This window comes from Thermobia domestica, chromosome 5, assembly GCF_964235325.1.
Source record: "Thermobia domestica chromosome 5, izTheDome1.hap1.1, whole genome shotgun sequence".
NCBI lineage: Eukaryota > Metazoa > Arthropoda > Insecta > Zygentoma > Lepismatidae > Thermobia > Thermobia domestica.
This window is the reverse complement of record NC_137458.1, coordinates 300,530,912-300,554,416: the sequence shown is the minus strand read 5'-3', so window position 1 is coordinate 300,554,416 and position 23,505 is coordinate 300,530,912. Positions and strand designations below refer to the sequence as shown.

Sequence of the window (23,505 nt, the reverse complement as noted above, 5' to 3'; positions counted from 1 at the left end):
TACCACGAAAACAACATGAAAAGTCAACAAATATGTTAACCCAAAGCAAAATATTACTAGGATTTGAATATACAAATAGAATATGAAATAAATGGGTCGAAGCAAAGAAAACCATATTAAAACACTCCTTCTTTTAGTCTCTGAATGTGACTTGTAGTATAAGTGTCAGTCTCTTTGCATAAGTTATAAATATAAACTGAATTGCCATAGCAATCACATTCATTGTGTGTCCAACACTAACACATCATGCACATCACCCACACTTTACCGTGATGGTCAAGAGAAAATGTTGACAAGCAAAACAACACGCTGCGTCATCTTGCTTAACTGGGTTTTCATCCTCAAATATACCAAAGCTGGATGCAGATGAGCTATGAGATGATAAAGATTGACTGCCGTGGAATCTTCTGAATCATTTTCAGATTGTTGTTGGTCATTGCTGTCTACCTCGAGTTCATTTCTTGATTTTTTACTTTCTTGTTGTTTGTCTTCTTGCTATGCTTTCTCGTGTTCTTCTTGCATTTCTTCCTTTCGGATTGTCGACATCAGGCATCTTTTTCTTCAGAAGATTCACATACTTTCTTCTTGTAAGGGGATGAAGTGATGGTTGCTGCTGAGCACCTTCTTGCTCTCTTACTTTGTATCTTCTTAACAACTAGTACCGGAGACATTTGCCACGGACTTTTTATTTGACTAGTAGAAAGTTAATTAATTTTTCCTGTTTTTACTTCTGTTATTTTCTGATGAAAAGAAGGTTGGCATACCCCTAAGGTTGACAGAACACAAATGTCTGTGTCTCCGTCAGAAGGAGGAGACACCGAACGTGTTGTATAAGTGCTTGCTTCATTCTATGAATGAGAATCCTTCCTACAGAACTATTTTGTTCATGTATGTAGGGATGGTACCGAGACCGAAACCGAGACGGCCTTTTATATACCGAGACGAGACCGAGACCGAGACGGCCTTTTATCTACCGAGACCGAGACGGAGCTCTATAAATCGAGACGAGACCGAGACGAGACTTAGGTCAGTCTCGAAAGTCTCGGTCTCGTCTCGGATATTGATATAGACAACTATTGAGATTGATCTTTACTCAAAATTTCTTTCGTTGCTGTATTAGGTAATATGGGAACGGTTGACTAATGTTCAGTGGCGTATTTAGGGGATAGCTATCGGATAGCCCCTCCCGAAATAGATTTGTGATCATTTTTTCTCATTGCACGTACAACAAAAATATTTCTTACTCGTTCTCAAGCCTCTCCCGAAACAAAATCCACTGCTGATGTGTATAGTCATCTCTGTCTCTCTCTCCCTCTCTCAACACACACACACACACGCATATATATATATATATATATATATATATATATATATATATATATATATATATATATATATATATATATATATATATATATATATATATATATATATATATATATATATGTATATATATATCAATCAGCGGATCCAGGATATGTTCGAGGGAGGGGCTAAACCGTAGTTTGACATTTTATCCAGTGTAAAGAAAGAAGTAGGATTGAAGCCCATTTTATACGGTGTATAGCTGAGCGTCAAGGGGAGGTATAACCCCTTTAACACTCCCCTCGGATCCTCGCCTGTATATCATACCTAATATAAGTAAAAGGAAGAGTTTATTTGTCTGTGTGTCTGCGTGCCTGTTTGCGGCCTGGGGACCAGACGAGAGTCCAAGAGTTACGAAATTTGGATGACAAGTATCATGTCCCAGGCCTCAGACCAAGAAGCGTTTTTTTTTTTTTTTTTTTTTAATTTTGAATCAGGAGGGGCGTTTACCGGGACATGTAAAAGTAGTAGAAAATGACCGATATTAGTGTCGAATACATAGTTTTCGCAGTCGCTGAGATCAATGATGATACTTTCATTAGCGATGACTTTCAAAGTCAGCTACCAGTGCATGCGGGCCGTGATTCACTTGCGGGGGAGGGGAGTACCGAGACGTAAAAATAATACAAAATGACGGACATTAGTGTCAAATAGTTTTCGCGTTTCCTGAGATCAATGGTGAAATTCCGATCGGATTAACCTCCAAATTCACCCCATTCAGCTGCGGGCCGGAGCTCACAGGAGGGATACCGAGACATGTAAAAGTAATCCAAAATGGCCGATATTAGTGTCAAATACATAGTTTTCGCGGTTGCTGAGATAGTGGTACTCCCACAGGCCTTGACTTCCAAATACTGGTCCCATGCGAAAAATGGGTATTGCATCTAGTTATATATAATAGTCATATATATTAAAAATGCTGAATTTTTTTAACATGCTGTGTGAAATATGGAAGGGGAAATTCTTCTAGATACTCTGCAATACCACTAGATAAACAAGCAATGTTGCCAACGGAACATAAACTTGTAATTTCTCAAATTGCACTACGTTTGATATTACATATTTCTATTCAGTTAATTTAGTTTAGTGCGTGGGTTTTCTCGGGGTTCTCCCGTTTCCTCCCACTTTCTTCATTCCACCATTTCATTCATCTCTCATCATCACAGTCTCCTTTAGCCTAACCGGAATAACCGTGGGACGTAAAACTCAAAAATTTCATTTCATTTTTTAATTGAGTTTAACGCCTCTTTCAGTAGCGAGGTTATATGAGATTGAACCTACTGATTAACGTTGAATCTAAACCACATGAGCTCCCACCGGGAATCTAACCCGGATCTCTCACGCCATAGGCTAAGTGCTTAGCCACGAAAGAGCTCTACATATTTCTAATTTAGATATTAAATTAAACCACAAAAGCACATATATTATTCAGTGTAACAAAGGACAATACAGTATCACTAACATCAACATTTTGGAGATCTCTAATAACTCAAATGCCAGGAAAATTATAACAGTGTTCAGTAGTTTTAATTACAACAAGTCGCAGTTACATTATTTTAAGCAGTGTTGCGAACTTAAATAAATTGCTAAATATTATTATAAATATAGTGCAAATAACGTAGCTAAAGTGCAAAATATTTTTAAATTACTCGTAATTTGTTTTATGGTGCAAGAATGTTTTCAAAACACGATGTTTTTCATTGTCTTTGGGCTACTTATAATGTTAATGTCAAAGTTTTCGTTCCAGCAATACATGTAAAAGCAAATTGTAACGGAAATTAAACGTAACTGACAACTTTTCAGTAGCACTAGTTGTTCTCCCTAAGCCTTAGGCCTAGTGTATTTTTTTTTAGATTAAAACACTGTTTTATTAAAATTTTAATTACACCCTAACTGCATTTCATTTGTTATAGTTTGACCACCGACCACCTCAAACTCGATCCATACCATATAGCTATATGCAATTATTCAAAGACTTACAGTTAGTAATACACATTGTGTTGATTTTTGGTTTGTTTTGTTTTAGTTTAACGTCTCACGGTTATGCTAGGGCAGCTAAAGGAGACTTGGAGTTACTGATCATAGTGGAATCCGAAAAACTTCGGTCGTTGAACATTACCGCCACCAGGAATCGAACTCGGGACCATGCGAACCAAAATCAAGCGTACTAGCCACTAGAGCAAATGGGGGTCCTTACTTTGTGTTGATTTAAATAATTGAGTCTGTGTTGCCAGATCCGAAGATCAAAAAGTAGCGTGTCTGTGCTCCAAAAGTAGAGGATATGAACTATTTGTAGCCCAAATATATAGAAATGAATTATTTGGCAACTAATGACTGGTACTAATGAAATAATGTTTAAAATAGACCGGAAAATGTGATGGACATATTGCAAGACGAAATTATGATCGACAGACGAAAACAATTTTAGATTGGATACCACGTGACAAAAACAGCCTAGGAAATGTCGGCATACAAGAAATTGTGACAAAATCAGGAACCACTGGGGAGTAACCTGGACAAGAATTACCCAAGATAGATAGTTGTAGAGAAAACTTGGGAAGACTTCATCCAACAGTGGATTGATAATGCTTGATTATGATGATGGTGATGATTTTATATCGAGACCTCAGAGGTAAACTAAACCAAGTCATAATTTCGTAATTTTACAGAAGCGAAAAACCGGTTCCTTAACTAAGATCTATAATACTGTTTTTGAAACTATACTAAGTAGTTACAAAGTAGTAAGATGGCTTTAGACTTACATTATTACACCACTAGAAAGAACATAGTCTATTTAAAAAAAAAGTATTCTAACTCAATTTGACCAAAAAGTGACTTAACATAGTCTACCACTAATGTTTATATATATATATATATATATATATATATATATATATATATATATATATATATATATATATGACTATTTAATACTTCATGTTGCTGCAAAACTACGAAAATAAATACAAAAGAAAACTAGAAAGTTAAGAATCACTTGTTTTGGCGAGAGAGAGAAAATAGATACAGCTAGCTCGAATTACCTAATACTTATATAATATGTATGTTCATGTTTCGCAAGTAATTTTCAATCAATATAAAATTTCACCGTAATGAACGCACGATTGGTTTTCTCGAATAAAGATCACATGCACCGCTAAGAGCTCAGGAATAAGCTTAATCTATGTTACGGCAGTGGATATACGTATGCGTATGTAATGCATTACAACTTTAGGAACTTGTATAAGAAACAGAATGTACTTAAATTTAGACGCGAACTATGCGAAACATCTGACTTTGAATCTAACTTTTTTCGTGATGCAACCCGAGGCCACACATAGCAAAGATGAGTGCCGTAGCTCCCACCACAAAGTTCAGGAATTTCGTGTTATAAGGTGTCAATTAAACACGTAGATGTGAAACGGTAATAAAGCATTTGATCAATTTTAAACAAAATATATTGTAGTAATAATTTACCCTATTTGATCAGATAATGAACGTTATATTATGTTTTTAAAATGACAGTCAAAACAGAATGTATTGGATAATAAATGAGAAATGGTAAAATTTCAATTTCGGTACGGTTAAATACATTCATGCTGCTATGTGTTGCGTTATTCGTTAGAATGTATTGAACAATTCTTATTCTAAGAAAGGAAATAAACTACTGTATAGTACTGAAGTTAATTTAATAGAGTTTAATTATATAGGCAGTACTGAGGCCATATGAGAAAGTCTTTTGCTGAAAGTGAAATATGGGTTACTATTAGAATTTTATCCCAGATATGATATACTCATTGATGATTGAAACTGGAACCCACGCATGGAAGGCATCAGCGCTAGCAAATTAGCTCTGAATAAGTACACCATACTATAGTTCTAAGTCAAGAATAAGGCCAAAAATAAGAAGCAGAAATGACAGACTTTACAATAATAATACTTTTACAATTTTAATTTCACCTATTTATTCCGAGACTTTCGAGACGAGACCGAGACGAGATCGAGATTTGGCCTTCGAGACCGAGACCGAGATCGAGACAAGCATTTGTTGACCGAGACGAGATCGAGACCGAGACGGCGATTTTTGACTCGAGACGAGACCGAGACCGAGACAGCTATTTTTAAGCCGAGACGAGACCGAGACTGTACAAAGTCTCGTCTCGTCTCGTCTCGATACCATCCCTACATGTATGGCAGCAAGGAAGTCTGACTCTCAAAGATATGGGGATTAACAGGATAGATACACTCTAAACCCGTCAATTTCATTTGAAGCTGTTTGAGTTGAGATGTATGCTCTCCAGATGAGTTACGTAACATCATATGGTGTGGCAGGCCGAACATGGTTGTTCGTAGTCCTATTTGTTCTCTTCCAGATTCTGGTCTCTTCGCTGTAGTGTGTTTTTGGAGGGCTCATAAATATTCTATCAAGAGGTTACATTTGATAACATGAAAGTGGAGAAATGCAGATTACAATGATATTGTTCCCTCTATCCAGGAGCAGTACATCCAAGTTTTTTGAGTGTAATGGCAATGAGTAAAACTGGATGAGTAAAACTGGATGAGTAAAACTGGATGAGTAAAACTGGATGAGTAAAACTGGATTTTCTGTGGATGGTCGAAAATGTCGGAATCACTCAGTGAATAAATTACTTTGTACCCATCCAGACAGATGTCACGCACTATTTGCACTTGCAGCACCACACATAAGCTGGATAGAAAATTTCTTTCTGGAGAAATTAACATTGGAGGGACATAGATACCCGTTGCTCCCATTCAAGTAACTACTGTCAGCAACGAATCTCGTTCTGCTCAAGAAATTGTATCCACTTATTGTTTCCCTTTGTGAGCAAGTATTTACGTAACCTTATACTGGATAACAGTCAAACAAGTCTCATCCATATTAAATATGCGATCAGGCGGAAAGTAATGTTTATCTACCACTGACTTTAAAAGTTTTAAAAAATGTTCCTGACAAAATCCAACAATCTGCGTTAGGCTGTTGCTCTCGGTTTTCTGAAAGATGATTTCGTCTTGTTCCTCTTCAGAAACAACTACGCCAATGTTTTTTCCTGCAAATTCTTGAGATCTGCAAAATGAATGTGCAAGTCTAATTCGAAATAATAACTGGTAAGCCATAACCCTAACATTTCTCCTTGTCAGTCCAAAATATTTACTTTCCAGCTCCAATAGCTATTGTGCGAACCTTCAGATATAACAATGTATGATTTCTCACGTCTTCAAATGCGTTTCAATAGCATTTTCAACCTAACTCTTTCATTTCCAGCTCATCTCAAAAAAGAAGGCAAAGAAGGTATGAAGCTCCAAACATGGAATACTATTTAATTTTTCAATCTTCATAGTATTCTATATTGCATAGTATTCTATATTCTATATAACCATCCTTGTTTTCATTTCAAAAAAACTCAGGCTTCGCATGATAATAAAATAAGGAAACTTGGTTACAAAATCACTTTTTCATACCTCACTCTCACTCTCATTAGCTTAAAACTACATCATGCATAAAATAATCAACTACTAAAATTACACTTGGAAATCACGAAGTCTTCAAAACCAGAAATTCACGTGCAGCCTAGTGTATCAATTCACTTCTATTCAAACTGAACAGCAATGCATTGTGGGTCCTCTCTACAAGTTTTTCACATCACGTTCATCAGGTGGTAGTACCTATTAAGCGAGATACACTGGTATTCCATATTATCAGCCCTATTCCATATTTACTGATTTTCCTCTAAAACTATTATTATTATTATAAATCGTAACTATAGTTCTTAAAAATTCTCCTGGTAGTTGATGGATAAGCAATCGTTGTACGTCTAAAATTTTCAAATTTACATTCTATATATGGCATTGTGTTTCTCGGAGTTCGTAGACCACCGTTGATCCACACCGTGGTTCCGGGTGGACTATATGGAACATGATCATTTTTTAAGTAAGGTTCAGAAAATGTATAACTGTTCCAGTACAAGGCATCGTCTCTGTCCCAATATACATCTCTCCATGCATTGTTCTGAGTCTACAGAATTTTGTTACATTGTTGTTTGTTTCTTGAAATTTAGCATTCCTTTTCAACACCATTGCTATATGAGACGTGAAACAACAATAGAATCCGAATCACCATAATACATTCAAATTCTAATGCAAGAGCTGCTCGAAAAGTTTCTGCAAACTACTACCTACAGGAACGCTAATGTTTCACTATTATAAAATTCGGAGGAATAGACCTTTCTATGTTTATATTATCTTTGATTGTTGAAGCCTGTTTGTTTATTTTTCACGAGGGTCTTATAAAATAGAGGATCTGCCCTTACAACAAAATCTTGAAGCCATACGACAGTTTCACCACCTCTACTCTGCCGAGTGTGGCCAATAAAATCGCAATGTTTTGAGCCAACAATCATGGCGGAAACGAAAGTAGCCAATCAGACGATGGCGTAAATGAGAGAAGCCAATCAGACGTGCCGATGCTCGGTTGTTTTTTGGCTTCATTGATTTAATAGGCTGAAGATACATATGGGCTGAAGATCCTCTATTTTATTACATCCTTAATTTTTCACAACAATTTGAAGAAGTTCCTCGCAAACCCCTGTTCGGAGTGGGTTAACAGCTCCAGACAACACAAATCGCTCTCTATGCTTTTTATTTTTCATTTATGGTGACAGAAAGAAGTCACTAGGTGCTAAATCAGGTGAGTACGGATAACGAATCATTAATTCGACATTGTTACTGAAATAAAAATAACAGCTTTTGTAGTGAGTGGGAACTGGAATTGTTTTGGTGAGGAATGACGCGATGATTTTAGTTTGTCTTCCGCAATTCATTCATGAATTTTGGTAAATACATAGTTGTATATCACTCAGTATTTACAGACCTCTGATATTCTAAACCTATTGTAGCAAAACTTCATATAATACATTTTAGACGTAATGAAAGTTAAAAATGTAACTTCATTAAGCAAGCTTATCATTATAGAGTAAAGTAATAATTAAACACGTCTTCTTGTACGTCATGCAGACGCAGTTTCTAATTTAGGATGTTTCTCGTTTCTTATTTAGCAAGTGCATTGTACACTCATGTCCAAAATGATTGTCGCATATCTATAACTGTCTTCTTGTAAGAATATAATTTGATAATGATTTTGCAGGGTACTTTTAATACTGCTACTATGTGTGTATTTGTGGTAAATTTCATAGGAAAAGGATTATAAATACGAAAATTAGAATGAATAATACAAAATGTTGCTAAATGGGCAAGAAAGTTTTATTTTCGTTTAATTGTTCTTATTTACTGCTCTTTTGACGAAATTTGTCACATACATGTCTTTGCCAATTATACACATATTAACATTATATAAGAGATACCGGGCGAATTCGTTATCAAATTATATTCCTATAAAAACATATTTATAGACATGCGACAATAATTTTGGACATGAGTGTACGCGATGGAACTACCTTGTTATGTCCCATGGCCTCGCTCTTAGCCCCGCTAGAATTACGCTTAAGAGGCCACATACAGACTGCCTATAATCTTTATTATAAATTAACTAGAAATGTTATAGTTTCGGAAGTATATCACTTCCTTCTTCAGATTACTACTCCAACTGAAATCATAAATAACATTACATAAAAAGAACATAAAGGGTGTAATGTTATTTATGATTTCAGTTGGAGTAGTAGACTGAAGAAGGAAGTGATATACTTCCGAAACTATAACATTTCTAGTTTATTTATAATAAAGATTATAGACAGCCTTGTAAGAAATTTGTAATTAGAGTGTGTTTAAGATGGACACAAGGCCTTTTCATCATAATATACAGTTTTCAAATTTACGTTTCGTAAAAGACACTATAATATTATGGTAACTTGGTATTACCTTCAATGCTTCCTTCAGGTCCTTCTGTAAAAATAATGAAACATTTATAGCAGTAGTGGGTAATGCTAGATCATTTAAAATTTATTTTGTTTTTAACTGGATATTCTAATTACAAATTACATAGCCTACTTATATTACAGATCACGCTCCCTCAGAATTCCGCTACTGTAATAACTGCTAGTGGGGCGATTTGTTAAGGCAATACATAGAAGGTAGTTATGAGCAAAACAACAAAGTAACGTCAGTGTTTTCATTTCAACATTTATGACACCACACTGAGCAGTTCGAGAGGGGAAGGGACTGCTTAAACACTTAAAGAAGACTTATATAATCCAAGCTGTTCTCGTAACATAGAATGGATTATAAGGAACAATGAGTAAGATGTAAGTCATCCATCCCAAGTTAATTCAATCTCCCTTGAGTATATTTTTCCGTAGAAGAAAGAAATAGAATTAAACGTTTAATACGTCAAAAAGCTTTAAGAGGTTGTCAAAAGAAGCTTAACATCAAGCGACATTATTCAACTTATGATGGCAATAAGTGTAGTAAGTTTGAAGTGAAGGCAAGAGTACAGGTTTCTGCTAAAACGGTTTAAAAAAAATATATTAACGAATGACTGTAGCAACTATTATTATTACTAAGCGTAACTATGTTTTTGAAATTCTCCTAATAGTTGAAAGATAAGCAATTGTTGTGCGTTATACAATTTTCAAATTAACTTTCAATGTACAATTAGGTTTCTCAAAGTGTACAATTAGGTTTCAGTGGTCCAACGGCGATTCACAGCGTAGTTTCTAGTTGAGTTGATCTGATTTTGAGTTTGAGTCGACTACACTCAATATGATAATTTTCAAATGATATCCAGAAGACATACAATCATCATCATAGTATTCTGCCATTATTGGCAGGTCACTTGCTGCCACTGAGAAGCTTCCATGCTTCACATTCTTCCGGTAACCTCTTCGTCTTCATGTATGATTTGTCTGCTTTGATATCGTCCATTAATTGTAGTCTCCTTCGCCCCCTCCATCTCTTTCCTGCCACCATACCCTCTAAACTAGCCCTCATAATGCAGCCAATGTCCCAACCAGTTTCTCTTTTTTCTTAATAATATCTTTAAAAAATTCGTGAAATAAACGCAAGGATGGGAATGGGGAAATAAGATTTAAGGAAGAAATTACTACTTTGTGGGACCTTGAATAAAGTGTTGAGAAAAAGACTCATAAAATGCTTCGTGTGGAGTATTGTATTGTATGGGTCAGAAACATGGGCATCACGGGAAAATGATGAAAATCGACTGGAAGGTTTACAAAATATGGGTGTGGAGAAGAATGGAGATAATAAGCTGAGTCAAGTGGAAAATAGAAGATGTATAAAATGTATGCAGTACTACTTGATTTTGCTTTGCTTTGAATAGTGTTTGAAGGGCTACTCGATTATGAATGAATATTTTTTGAATGATTCTTTTATTTTAAAAAAGTATCTATAATATATAGACTATATTGAAAAACAAAAGAAATATTAAATATTAAGTTTTCAAGTTGCAGTATTGGGAGTTAAATTCAAATGTACACTCATGTCCAAAATGATTGTCGCATATCTATAATTGTTTTCTTGTGAGAATATAATTTGATAATGATTTTGCAGGATACTTTTAATACTGATACTATGGGTATAATCGGGAAATGTATTTGTGGTAAATTTCATAGGAAAAGAATTATAAATACGAAAATTAGAATAAGTAAAACAAAATGTTTCTAAATGGACAAGAAATTTTTATTTTCGTTTTATTGTTCTTATTTACTGCTCTTTTAACATTAAATTTGCCACATACATGTCCTTGTCGATTATACAGATACTAACATTATAAGAAATGGCGGGCGAATTCATTATCAAATTATATTCCTACAACAACATATTTATAGGCATGCGACAGTAATTTTGGACATGAGTGTACATAAATGATCTATCTTTTCTCATTTTCATTAGCCTCATGACAACTGAAGACAACAGTAGAGAAGTCGGTAAAGCGACCCGAACCGAATTTGATCCCGGTCTAGACGGGAAATTTTCCTCATCCTTTCCCGACCCATTGCGAATCTACAGTTCTCCCAACTTTTATGGAATGAGTATCTAAGGCAACCTGAGTAAACAAAGGCAGTCGAAACGTGATTCTATCTACATGTTCATTATGTGCCAAATTTAATAAAGTGTGAGCCTCTGTCTTCACAAAGCCCGTGTGGGCCATTTGTATCTTTCTTATATGGGTCCGCGTTTTAGTTTTACATACCAAATGATAAGGCATTAAGTGGTGAAACATGAAAAGTGTTTGTAGATCACTGGCAGAGCTTCCAGATTATATCTAGTATTAAATCGGAATAGTTGTAATAGGAGTTCCATCCTGGAACATTTCTTCTTGGGAAGAAGAATACAAACTCAGACAGTAACATAGATGGATATAATTTGTGTGTGTTGATTGATTGGCTATTTTAGAGTTTAACATCCCTTTCAGCATCGAGACTATATGAGACGTGGATTTAAGAATTTAAGAAGTAAGCATAACCAGCATAAAATATTGAAATTTTTGAAGGCATTCTCGCACCTAGGACCCCATCCACTAAAGGTATGCGTGCTCCGCTGGTCCAACAGAGAGGGCTAATAATAATAGTCAAACTGTGCAATTTTCATGTATAACATTATACAGCTTTTCGATACGAATGTGCCTGCTACATAATATTTAGGCACATTATGCTTATCATAGTCCTTTCTAGGGATGGACAATTCCGGAATTTTTAATTTCCGAAATCCATAAAATTAAATCGGAAAAATTTCGACGCCGGAAAATTTCAGGAATTATTCTCAATTCCGGAATTTTCTAAATTTCAGATTTTTTCCGAAATCCGGAAAGTGCTTCCGAAATCCGGATATTTGTAAAGTTAATATGTGTAGCAGATATGAATATTGAATCATTCAAATCATTTTGAGACAATTTCAAAAATCGTTTTCATTTATAAAGAAGAAAATTACTTTGATAAATTTTATTCGTATCATAATTACCTTAGGTTCGTACTCTGCATGTCCTTGTTCGAAACTAGATTTCGAAAGACATCATACAGTCACAATGTACAAATTAGGAAAAAAAATCGGGAAATTTTCTAGAATTTTATTTCACAAAGTATTTTTTTTCTAATTTGGACGCCTTTCCGGCATTTGCACAAAAAAATTCCTCAAAAATACTACTGTTCTATACTATATATTTTCCAGATTTTATTAACATTTGGTAAATAGGTAGAAGGACAAATTAATTTTTTGAGTCAAGAACAATATGATATTGTGAGATGAGAGGGCCGGAAATAGAAACAGTGTGTGGTTTCTTATACAAACAGTAGCACATAACCTTATGAATAAAACATGTGACGGAAAGAGTACTTCAAAAGTAATTAAAAATATAATTATTGTTTGTCATTAATTCTAAACATTCATATGGTCTATAGATTTTAAAAGCGTTATAGAAACTTTACGTTACCTTCGGCACTTCGTTTAGTTCTCTCTGGAAGGATAACGAAACATTTGTGTAACGGATAGTACCAAAATCATATAGGGCCCTATGCTGAATCACTTTTAGCATTGTATTGTAATAATTCCCTCTTATCTTAATTTCTAATACTGTATTTGGACAACCCTGCGGAAAAGTCGTGTCTGGTCTTTTCAGATCTAAATTAGTGCTAACTTCACTAACGTGTTTACAAATATGGAAGTTAGCATTACACGTTAGTCAAACTCTTAATTCGATGTTAAAAACGACTCTGCATATGGACCAATGACTTTAAGCTAAGGTAATAATAGATTACCTGTAGTTTTCAGCATTATTTTCAACGATTTCAGACAATTAAAGCAAGCTGTTTAATAGGAACAGAATACCTTCAAAAGAAACTTTTAAATGAGTGCAAGAATATTTTAAAATAGAAAATTTAATCTTTTTTTTTCTTTTACAAAAATTCTTAATGAGGGCAATACCTTTTTAGCCTGAGAATTTTAAACAAAGATGTTCGAACAAGGTGATCAAAAACTTTTTAAACATAAAATTCCTAAAAACTTTCTGATGAAGCTAAATGAAACAAAATGAAGCTAAATGCTTAACCAATCAAATTGCACCGAGGATAGCTTTCTACTAGTGATCTTAGACTAACAGTTGTGACTAAATTTCGAAATGTGAAATTGTTGTTGTTACATATCAAATGTGTTAATAATTACTTATTACGTTACAAAGGAATAATTTTTCTACCAATGATCCTAAATTACAAGTCATAATTACAGTCCTAAGGTTTATCAAATTTTTCAAACTAAAATTCAAAACTGACCAAAAGAAATTTAAACATAAGTATTCAAACATTTGAAAATTTCAATATTAAAATTCAAAGTAATTTATAAAAAGTTCAGCTTTCGAATGATACCATTTGTATGTGTTTTCTATTATTCATGATTTATAAATGAGGGAGAAATCCGAGTGAATTTCCAGAAATTTTCCTGAAAAAGACATTTTTCATAATCTGGATACCATCTTCGATATCTGCACAAAGAGCATCTCAGAATTATTACATATTCTTTAGTACATATTTGCTAAGTTTCACTGAAGTTCCGTAAGTATGAAGGGAGATCTAAAAAACTCAGACCAGGAATATTTTTTGTAGTTAATAAAACTTGGAGAGACTTCAGAGCCTGACTTCCTAAAAATAACAAAATTTACCAATTTTCTTTTGTTTGTTTCATAAGTGAAAGAAGATAATGAAATGCAACTTAACACATTTACAGATAAGGTTATTCTACAACAGAAAATATCAACATGAAGAATTTTCAGTGTTGCCATCCATGAAAATTACAGGATTGCCAGAAAAACATTTCCCCAAAAATCTAAGATAAGACAGCGACTAGAGGAACGAACTCAATTGCGTTTATTTACATATCATGTTGTGGTACAGTCGAAACTACCTTTTAAATAACATTATTATTTAATTTTAATAACTGTATGTTAAAACTATTTTATTTATTACAAACTACATACAACTATTATTTAAAAAGTAGCTCGCAGGTTTCCAAGACAAATAATACATAATCAAATGCAGTTGAGTTCGCTCCTCTAGTTGCTGCCTTAACTTGGGTTTTGGGGGAAATGCTATTCTGACAACCCTATAATTTCTATGGATGGCAATACTGAAAATTCTTCAGGTTCATATTTTATGTTGTAAAATAACATTATCTATGATTGTGGTAAGTTGCATTTCATTATCTCCTCTCACTTATGAGAACCAAGCAAAAGAAAACTTGTAAATTTTGTATTTTTTTGAGTAAGTCAGACTCTAGCACTTGCAATGTAATTATATTATTAAACGTCATCAATAATCTCGATCACCATATACCTATGTAGTCTATAGCTCTTAAACGAGTTTTAGGTACTTTACCTTCAGCACTTCGTGCAACTCTCCCTGTCAAGAACAAAGGAACATTTTGTATAACGGGTAACACTAAATTAATATGTTTAAAAATTATTTTGTTTTTAACCCTAATTATATATTAATATCATGGATACCCTAGATTTAAAAAATGTTTAGATGATATCTTACCAGGTTTCAGCTCATTGAGAAGCGTTTGGTGCGGGAATTTACTCAAGTGATATACCACACCTAGCTATGAGGAGGCAGGTATTCAAACGTTAGTATTGCCAACTCAAATTTTATGACACCGTATCGAGTAGTTTAACCAGTGTGGAATACTTCAGTTCAGCGAGTGTGTACGTAGAATACTTCAAGTTTTTTCCTCTTTTTTATTTTTCTTTTAATATTCCATAACTGAAGCAGTGGCGTAGGGAAGGGGGGCTCAAAGGGGCCGGGCCCCCCAAAGAGGTCCGACAATATACTTTGGTACTTTGATGTTTGTAATTTTTTACATATTTTTATGTTTATATATTTCTTTGTTTGTAATTTTTCTATATGTACTTATAACAGCACTTGCCCCCCCCCCCCAAACACACATCCTGGCTACGCTACTGAATTGAAGGGTTGGATGCAAGAACCAGGTAAGTCCTCTCTTAGAAATTTTTCCGGAGCTGCCTGCTTCTTACTCTAACTTCATGATGAACTCTGTATTTAGCTATCTCCTTTTACATTATAACACTGAATATAATCATCGGATCTACATGATTCTTGCACAGAATATAAGAGTGATTTTTTTCCTTGCTAAAACATGTGAGAATCTCAAATTCGCTAAGAATTGGTTCTTGTATCCTACCTGGTTCTTGCATCCAACCCTTCAATTTGTGAGGGATCCTGATCATTGGGGGAAAGGATGACCTAGGATTTCCAACAAGGTGTGAGAAGATTAAAAATGGCAGTGACAATTTTTATAAATTAAGCTGTGTCCTTCATCCAGACAGCAGCTACGGTGCTTTACTCCTCGTTGTAGACAGACAAGCTCTAATATGGACGGGTGAGTGAAATCTCTGGAAAAGAGTGAAACGTACAGCTCCACTAGACTCCTAATGAAGAACAGAAAAATAGGATGAATCTGGGAACATTCAGAACCGTTAGATTTTACTCTGACAGGTCTAAAGTGCTAGTCCAGTGGCAGCTTTAGCGGATAAGCCGGGTAAGCACGTGCTTACCCGAAAGTTTTGAAAAATATATAAACGCTAAAAGATGCAATAAAGAGTAAATATATTTTCCATTATTTATATTAATGGTAGATAATTATTTAACAAATAGTATCAACCACTACTGTAAAAGTAATTCCCTACTACCATTAATCAATCAAATATGTAGGCCTATATGTATCCATAACCGAGGGAGCGGAGCTACCCAAACTTACAATCCTAAAGCCGCCCCTGTACTAATCTCTGGATAACTAACGTAAATATGAGAGTTTTCACATTAGAGGGGTCGAACCTGAGACATCTACTAGGTATGATCCTTCCAGAACTAAAATAGTGAAACGAGATTGGCATTTTCTTAATAATAGCACGTCGTCAGATATAAGAGCGAAGAAATATTCGTATCCTTGGTGCTCCAAACTCTACCGCATGTCTGAGTTCGGAAATTAAAACTCGAAATTACTCTTAGTATTATCAGGGATTCAGTAATTTCAATTATACATGGCATAACAATTTATCAATTAACAAAACGAAGGAAAAATACGTTAGCTATGTCGCGAATTCCATGTTCCGAAATTAACTAATAACTAGAGCAACCCACATTATGCTTAATTTTTTGTTTAATTAGGCTTTATTTTTTTCAAATTATGCTTTATTGTTAATTTTAATCATTGTTTTATATTAATCGTGTATAATATTTACTATACATTAAATACTCTAAATATCTTGATCTATTTATTAATAAGATCTATCTCTCTATTAGATCTTAACTAATAGTTCTGTCATCTATCCCCACAAAAATTGATCAAAACTCCAAATGTCCCGATTTTTCTCCAAACCATGAGATAATATAATTGTCGCGATATTTTAAAAACCCTGCTTTCATTAGTCATCAATACTAAATTAATAGAATTAATCTAATCGCTGTCAGTCACTTCTGGTGAGTATTGGCCTATTGTTTTGAATACTTCTGGTATTTCAGCGAAAAGTAAATGTATAAATATGAATATACTAAAAATTTTCATAGAGCATTCTGGTGTTTTAATCTAAAAATTTGGGATCCATGTATCTATATAATATGGAATAAACTAGTTTATATTACTATATTTTCTGTGCACATAAAACTGGGGATTTCATCTTCGGTAGGATTATGGATCTGTATTCATAATACGAATTCAGAACAGAAAAGAAACGCTAAACTAACTGAAAAAAAAACTATGAAGTTCTGAGTAGACTAGACTTACATACCCATGTCAATATCATCTGCAAAATCTAGAAAGAATATCAATACATAAAAATCCATTGTTTGATATTATACTTATGCATGAATTATTAATTTATGCAAAGTGTTCAATCTATTAAATATATGCAGTATATTTGCGGAATATACAGCGAAACATAAAAAGATTTTTTTACCGTATAATTTGGTAAAAATATTTTATTTATTTCAATTTTTGCATAAATGCTGAGATAATCAACAGATAGAAGATACAATAACTAACACAATTATTTTTCCTAAACATAGTCTTTTTTTAAAAAAAAAATAAAAGATAATTGAATTAGTTCATGCAAAAATGGCTTCACCGAAATGGTAAAATTGAGTTAACATCGGATTTTTGTTCCTATTGGGTAAACTTCTGTTTCTATGCATAAAGAGCTTTAGTTTCATTGGTTTAACATTTTATAAACAGATGTCAACCTCGACTGTTTTAGGTAGCATGGATTTGAGGCAGTGACTGAAGCCCTTTCTGCATGAAGAATTATATTTGTTCTACATGTTAGTGGCAATAGCTATGGATTTCGTCCCATTCGGTTGGTAGACCTGCAACGTCTGGAACCTGGCAAACAAAAGTCTTAACACAGTTTTGTTAACAATTAAAAAAGAGAAAAAATAACAACTAAATAAAATTACATGTATACAGGGCTTCGTCTAGACTTTACATGCAAGAAGGGCTTCAGTTCATAGCGGAAACCATTTTTTTTTTTTTCATCATGGCAATGAGCATAAAAATGGTTTTCTTATGCAGCATTCAATTAATGTAATTTTTATCTACAAGGCGTTTCAAAACTACAATTTTTTTCTTATTTTCCTCAAAACTTAGTTTGTTTGACTGAAGCTCTTTTTGCATTAATTGATTCCATTGATCTGATTTTTTGAAGAAACAACAAAGTGCAAAATGTTTCAAACCTTCAATACATGCATTTCAAAATATTGTTAGCGATACCTTGTACTGTTTAGCTTTTATAACTTAATTTAAGGTGATAACTAGTATTTTTTACACAACTGCACTTAAAAGTCATCAATTTGATCATTTTGTCTTTCTTTATGAATAAAGTTATTTCTAACGAAATTTATATTTTGTACCTCTGTAAGGAATGGCCTCTTAATTTACAATGGTATGTACCTAAATATCAATTTCTGTTGTGAATTATTCAATATTTTGTGTAACAAAGAGTTATCGAAGAGTAGAATTACCTTAAATTTGAGCTGATTACAAGATAATAGAATGTTAATGAGACAGCCGTTATCGACGAGAAATTTATAACGGTGCTGGCTATAGAAACATGGAGATTGGATGTAGATTGTGTGCAAAGCAGGGTTGAAAAAAAGTCACGATTCATTTCCAAGAAAAATCATTCTAGTTGATATTTTTATTTATTTAAATCATTTTTTTATTTAAATAACACTGGTATACAAAATTTTGCTTATTATTATTTCTTGATGAATTTTTATGTATTTTGACTCCCCGAACACGAATCTGGCACTTATTTTTATGTAGTGTCAATATTTTCAGTGATATAAGCATGTTTTATTTTTCTCCTATACTGATTTATGCATAGCAATTTGCATGCTTTTATTTCGATACTCGCTAGTAGTATCGCATTTGTTTTAAAGATAATTGTTCGGAGTAGGAAACAGAGAATATAGATTCTAAAGATACATAGCAGAATTGTAAATTGATTAAATAGAGTTATTCAAGTGTGAAGCTGATGTTGGAGAAAACTAAATATGAGGAACATCGAAGGGACGTGTGTGGGGGTTTCAAAATTATTGGTTTTCTTCTTGGGTTGCAAAGTGGTTATATTAAATATTCCTGCTTTCTATGTCTGTGTGACAGTCGGACAACTAACCAGCATTATGATCAAACCGTATGGCCTGAAAGAATGGAGCTTATTCCAGGAACACATAATGTGATAAATGAAGCATTACTGCCCAGGGAGAAGATTCTCATGCGAACATTACATATTAAGTTGGGATTGGCAAAACAATTTGTGAAAGCTCTGGGCCTGCCCTACAATGAATCAAACAAATGTTTCCAACTTTAGCAGAGGCAAAAGTTCTGGTTGGCATTTTCACAAGGCCTCAGATTCATGTCATGCTTAATAGTGCTACACTTAAACAAAAAATGACGGAGTTGGAAAGAAACGCATGGGAGGCCTTTCATAAATTGGTGACGGGATTTCTGGTGCATAACCGAAGTGAAGCGTTTGATCACCAAGTTAAGACACTCATTGATCAATATCGAGCAATGGGATGTAGAATGTCTTTAAAATTACATATGCTTCATTCACACTTGGATTTCTTTAGGGAGAATTAAGGAGATGCTAGCGAAGAGCAGGGGAACGTTTCCATAAGGACATTCAAGTAATGGAAAGCAAATACCAAGGAAGGTGGGACTGTGCAATGATGGGTGATTATATTTGGAGGTTAATCCGTGACGAAGTGAACGTTTCCCTCAAAAGAAAGAGAACCACTAACCTTCACTTTTGATTACGGAATCCCAGTACTTGATGAAGACTTTCCTCCAATCTCAAGTACTTTTGTATATTTTTTATAAATGTAATATTCATATATTTTGGTATTTAGGTATTATGCAGATTTTTGTTACCCAAAAAGTTGATGTCCAAAATGTGTGTGTTATGTTTGTAGTTCAATGTTCCTCTAAGACACAATTGTATAATATATTACTGTTTGAGTAAAATCTAATATGCTTATATCATTACAAATTTTGACATTACGGGAAAATAACTGCCATACTCGTGTTCAGCAAGTACAAGTCATTAAGAAAACAATGAAAAATCAACAGAAGCACGACTACAATGTTTGTGTTATGCTTGTAGTTCAATGTTCTCATAAGATACAATTGTATAATATGTTATTGTTTTAATAAAATCTGATATGCTTATATCATCACAAATTTTGACATTACCGGGAAATAACTGCCATATTCGTGTTCAGCGGGTGCAAATCATTAAGAAACCGACGAAAAACCAACATAAGCACGACCTTGATCAAAATTTGTATACCAGTGTAATTTATATATAGGTCATGACATAAATGACATATTTCAGTCTAACGTCCCATGATTATGCCCTATTAGGCTAAGGGAGACGATGATTGAGGCAAATGAATGATCATGGAAGAATTGGTGGAATGAGAAAGTGGGAGGAAACGGGAGTACCTCGAGAAATCTCATGGACCAGGGCTCGAACCAGGGACCCCTCGCACCAGAGCTAAGAGCTTTACCACTGAGCCACCGCTCCCCCAATTTGTATATAGGTGTAGCATGTAAGTGATGAATATGATATCCCCCTAAAACATTAGATCAACCCCCAACCTCCGAAACCGAAAAGACTGGATAAAGCACTGTTTAAACAGCAGATCTTGTCCTGCTGTTCCATCTATTCCTTATGCTATGTGCAACTAGCTACAATGTTTAAGTTATTGCGTTTAAATTGGTTTGTGGAGAATGGTTTATGAATCTTACAATGTGCAAAAGTTTTTACTTGTAATGTCTGGAAGGGAAAGTGGAAGTACTGCTGACTAACTCTACGGCCTATGAAACTCGGAGGTTCAATGCCGCGTTCATAAAGGCTCTCCATTGACTTTCTGTCCTTAGCCAACTGGATCAAGTTTCTATTTCGTATTCCTATTTCTTCAAGATCCATCTTAATATTGTCCTCTTATCTGCGCCTAGATCTTCCTAATGGTCGTTTTCCCGATTGGATTTCCATCGAAAACGTTCCTACTTTCTTCCATTCTGGCTATATGACCTGTCCACTTGAGCCTCCTGAACTTGATGACCCTAACAATGTGTGATGAACGGTATAGAACTGCTGGCAGTCGATGTAAATACAATTCACTCCTCTTATCATAATTAACCAATATATCTACAAAGCCAAATATGTTACACATTAAATAAACTAAAAACATTAAATGGTAACTTACGTGTCTCGTCATCCATATCTATCACAGAAAAAGAACGAAATAAAAATTAGGCATCTCGTTTTGGAATGAAACTTTTTAAATAGGTTAAGGTTGTTGCATGTTAGCACCATCTTGGTTTTATTTCCATAATTTATATAGGCAATTTTTATCATTAGTTTGAAATGGACGGAGATATTTTGCTTTATAGACGTAAAACCTCACGTGGTAGATTTCCGCCGTGTCTAGTTTTGGTAGAGTTGAAGGTGGGGATGTAACCTATTCTTGCAATACATTACTTTTTAAATACCAAGATATCATTCCTGTTTCACATATCTAGGCCGAGAAGCATTACTCATCATGTATATGCAGATGCACCCATTATTAAAATGCTCAGCTCAGCTTGTATTACAAATTGAACGATAGGATTGGTCTTATTTTCAGATTGCGAGTTAAATTTATTAAATTTTTGTATCAAATAATTCATAACGATCATGCATAACTTCTTTTGTACGCTGACTCATTGGCATGGATCTTTTGTTTTTTATTTTCATGTTTTTTTTCTTTCCTTACTATTTTTTGGATCAAAAACTCCAGTATAATGAATCAAAAATTTTCTTGTAGGCCTTATATCTAAAGAGCTACATATAGGGTAGCCAAACTCAAACCATCACTTAATTCAGTATGATTTGCTTATTTCGTAAAAAAAAAAAAAAGAAAACTCGGTTTGGAGGTCGTTTAAAAATTTTGTGGCCCGTGATCGAAAAACTAATCATTGGGCAAGATCGCAATCTTTTCATACATTTTTTGATCATTTCAAAAATTATTGTTCTTTGCTTTTTTCTACATTATAATATTTATATTGTTATTTATAAGCAATGTAAGAAGCTATGTTATATGTTTATGCCTACGTAATAAATAAATAAATAAATAAATAGCCACAAGTAATACAGTGAGGTATGATATTGGAGATTATGAGGTAAAGGAAATAAGTTCACATGAATAAAAGTCCTAGTTAACAAAAAAACAGTAACTGATCTCTCTGGCATACCTTGACTGACAGTATCAAACCCATTTTTCAAATTCATGTCCAGTCGTTCTGAAAAGCAAATATTATAATATATTAATGCACATAAAACACTAATTTTTATCTGTCTATTTTTCTACTTGTATATAGATTCTTTCTTTTTGTTGCTACATATCTGGAAACTAGGGTTACCACCAGAGTTGGCGTGGGTCAATGAAAACTTGACCCACCACCCACCATGACCCCACTGTAACCCACCACCCACTGTGACCCACTGTGACCCACCGGACCCACCACCCACAATGAAACACTCGCATCCACTGTGATCTACTCTGACTCACCAAAATCCATCGTCATTAACTCTGACACATGATCCAGGCCTCTTCTCTACTGACTAAAGAGTTTACGCTTGTAAGAAAACAAGATTGAAATTGTCACTAATCGGAGTTTGAATTTCTACGGTCAATCGCTCAAGCACCACTCTGTTACAATAAAGCTGGATCTGACCTCTACGATATCAAATGGTAAAGTGTTTGTCAGTGTGTAAATTGAAGCACTTCGAGGTGGTGGTAGGGAATTAGTGTGTGCTTAAAATATACTTGTACTAGGAGAGTATTCTTGCAAGTGTTGATTTCTCAACGCATTCCAAAAGGAACTTCTATTCACAGGAAAATACCCCTGTACAATATGGAAAAGGTTATGATTTATAAGTTCTTTTATCACAAAAGACTTGAAAAATCAGTTTTTCATAGCGTATAAAGGTGTCCAAGTAAAGGTGTCCTCTGTGAGAGCATCTCCATAAAGTATGCTTAATCACTAAAACACCACGTTAAATTCAAGTTACAAATATGCATAATTGCAATTATTATGAGTATCTTTTCAAAGTAGTTTACCTTCTAGTTTATAAACAACAAAGAAGAGGCTTATTAAAAATTAGGTACAAAGTTGAATAACACAAATAAGCCATTAGTAATACAAGTATACATTTTCCATAACTTGTAATTTGCCACCTTAAAACAAATCTGAAATCGGGTTTATTTCCTGTTGGCCTCCAGAACTTTTTCCGCAGAGGAATGATGATGTCCATCTTTCAGCCCAGAAATAACTAGCTCGTCTACTTTGAGCTTGTCTAGTGATGAGTCATTAACATTGATGAACAACAAGTTAGACAATGTTTGAGCACTTAGTCTATTTCTAATATCAGTCATCTGTAAATTCATAAGGGGAAATCCCCGTTCGCACTCTGTCGTGGAAATTGATAATACTTCTACTCGATTTTTGCAACTCCTCATCGACAATCTGCTTGTTAGACTTAAGTCTGATAACGATTTTTCTCGGTCAGTTTCGAAATACTCAGCAAGAAGTATCACCTCT

General features: G+C 34.2%; 1 protein-coding gene across 1 annotated transcript in view; it reads right to left on the bottom strand.

Moving 5' to 3' along the window:
- The window catches only part of LOC145685611 (uncharacterized), a 171,188-nt gene that overhangs the window by 67,887 nt on the left and 79,796 nt on the right, over positions 1 to 23,505 (bottom strand). The window contains exons 5-10 of the mRNA XM_081758000.1: positions 22,156 to 22,203; positions 21,129 to 21,146; positions 17,147 to 17,170; positions 14,715 to 14,738; positions 12,782 to 12,805; positions 9,256 to 9,279 (exon numbers count right to left, since the gene is read on the bottom strand). Of these exons, the coding sequence (XP_081614126.1) occupies positions 9,256 to 9,279; positions 12,782 to 12,805; positions 14,715 to 14,738; positions 17,147 to 17,170; positions 21,129 to 21,146; positions 22,156 to 22,203 (162 nt within the window). The remainder of the gene's footprint in view (positions 1 to 9,255; positions 9,280 to 12,781; positions 12,806 to 14,714; positions 14,739 to 17,146; positions 17,171 to 21,128; positions 21,147 to 22,155; positions 22,204 to 23,505) is intronic.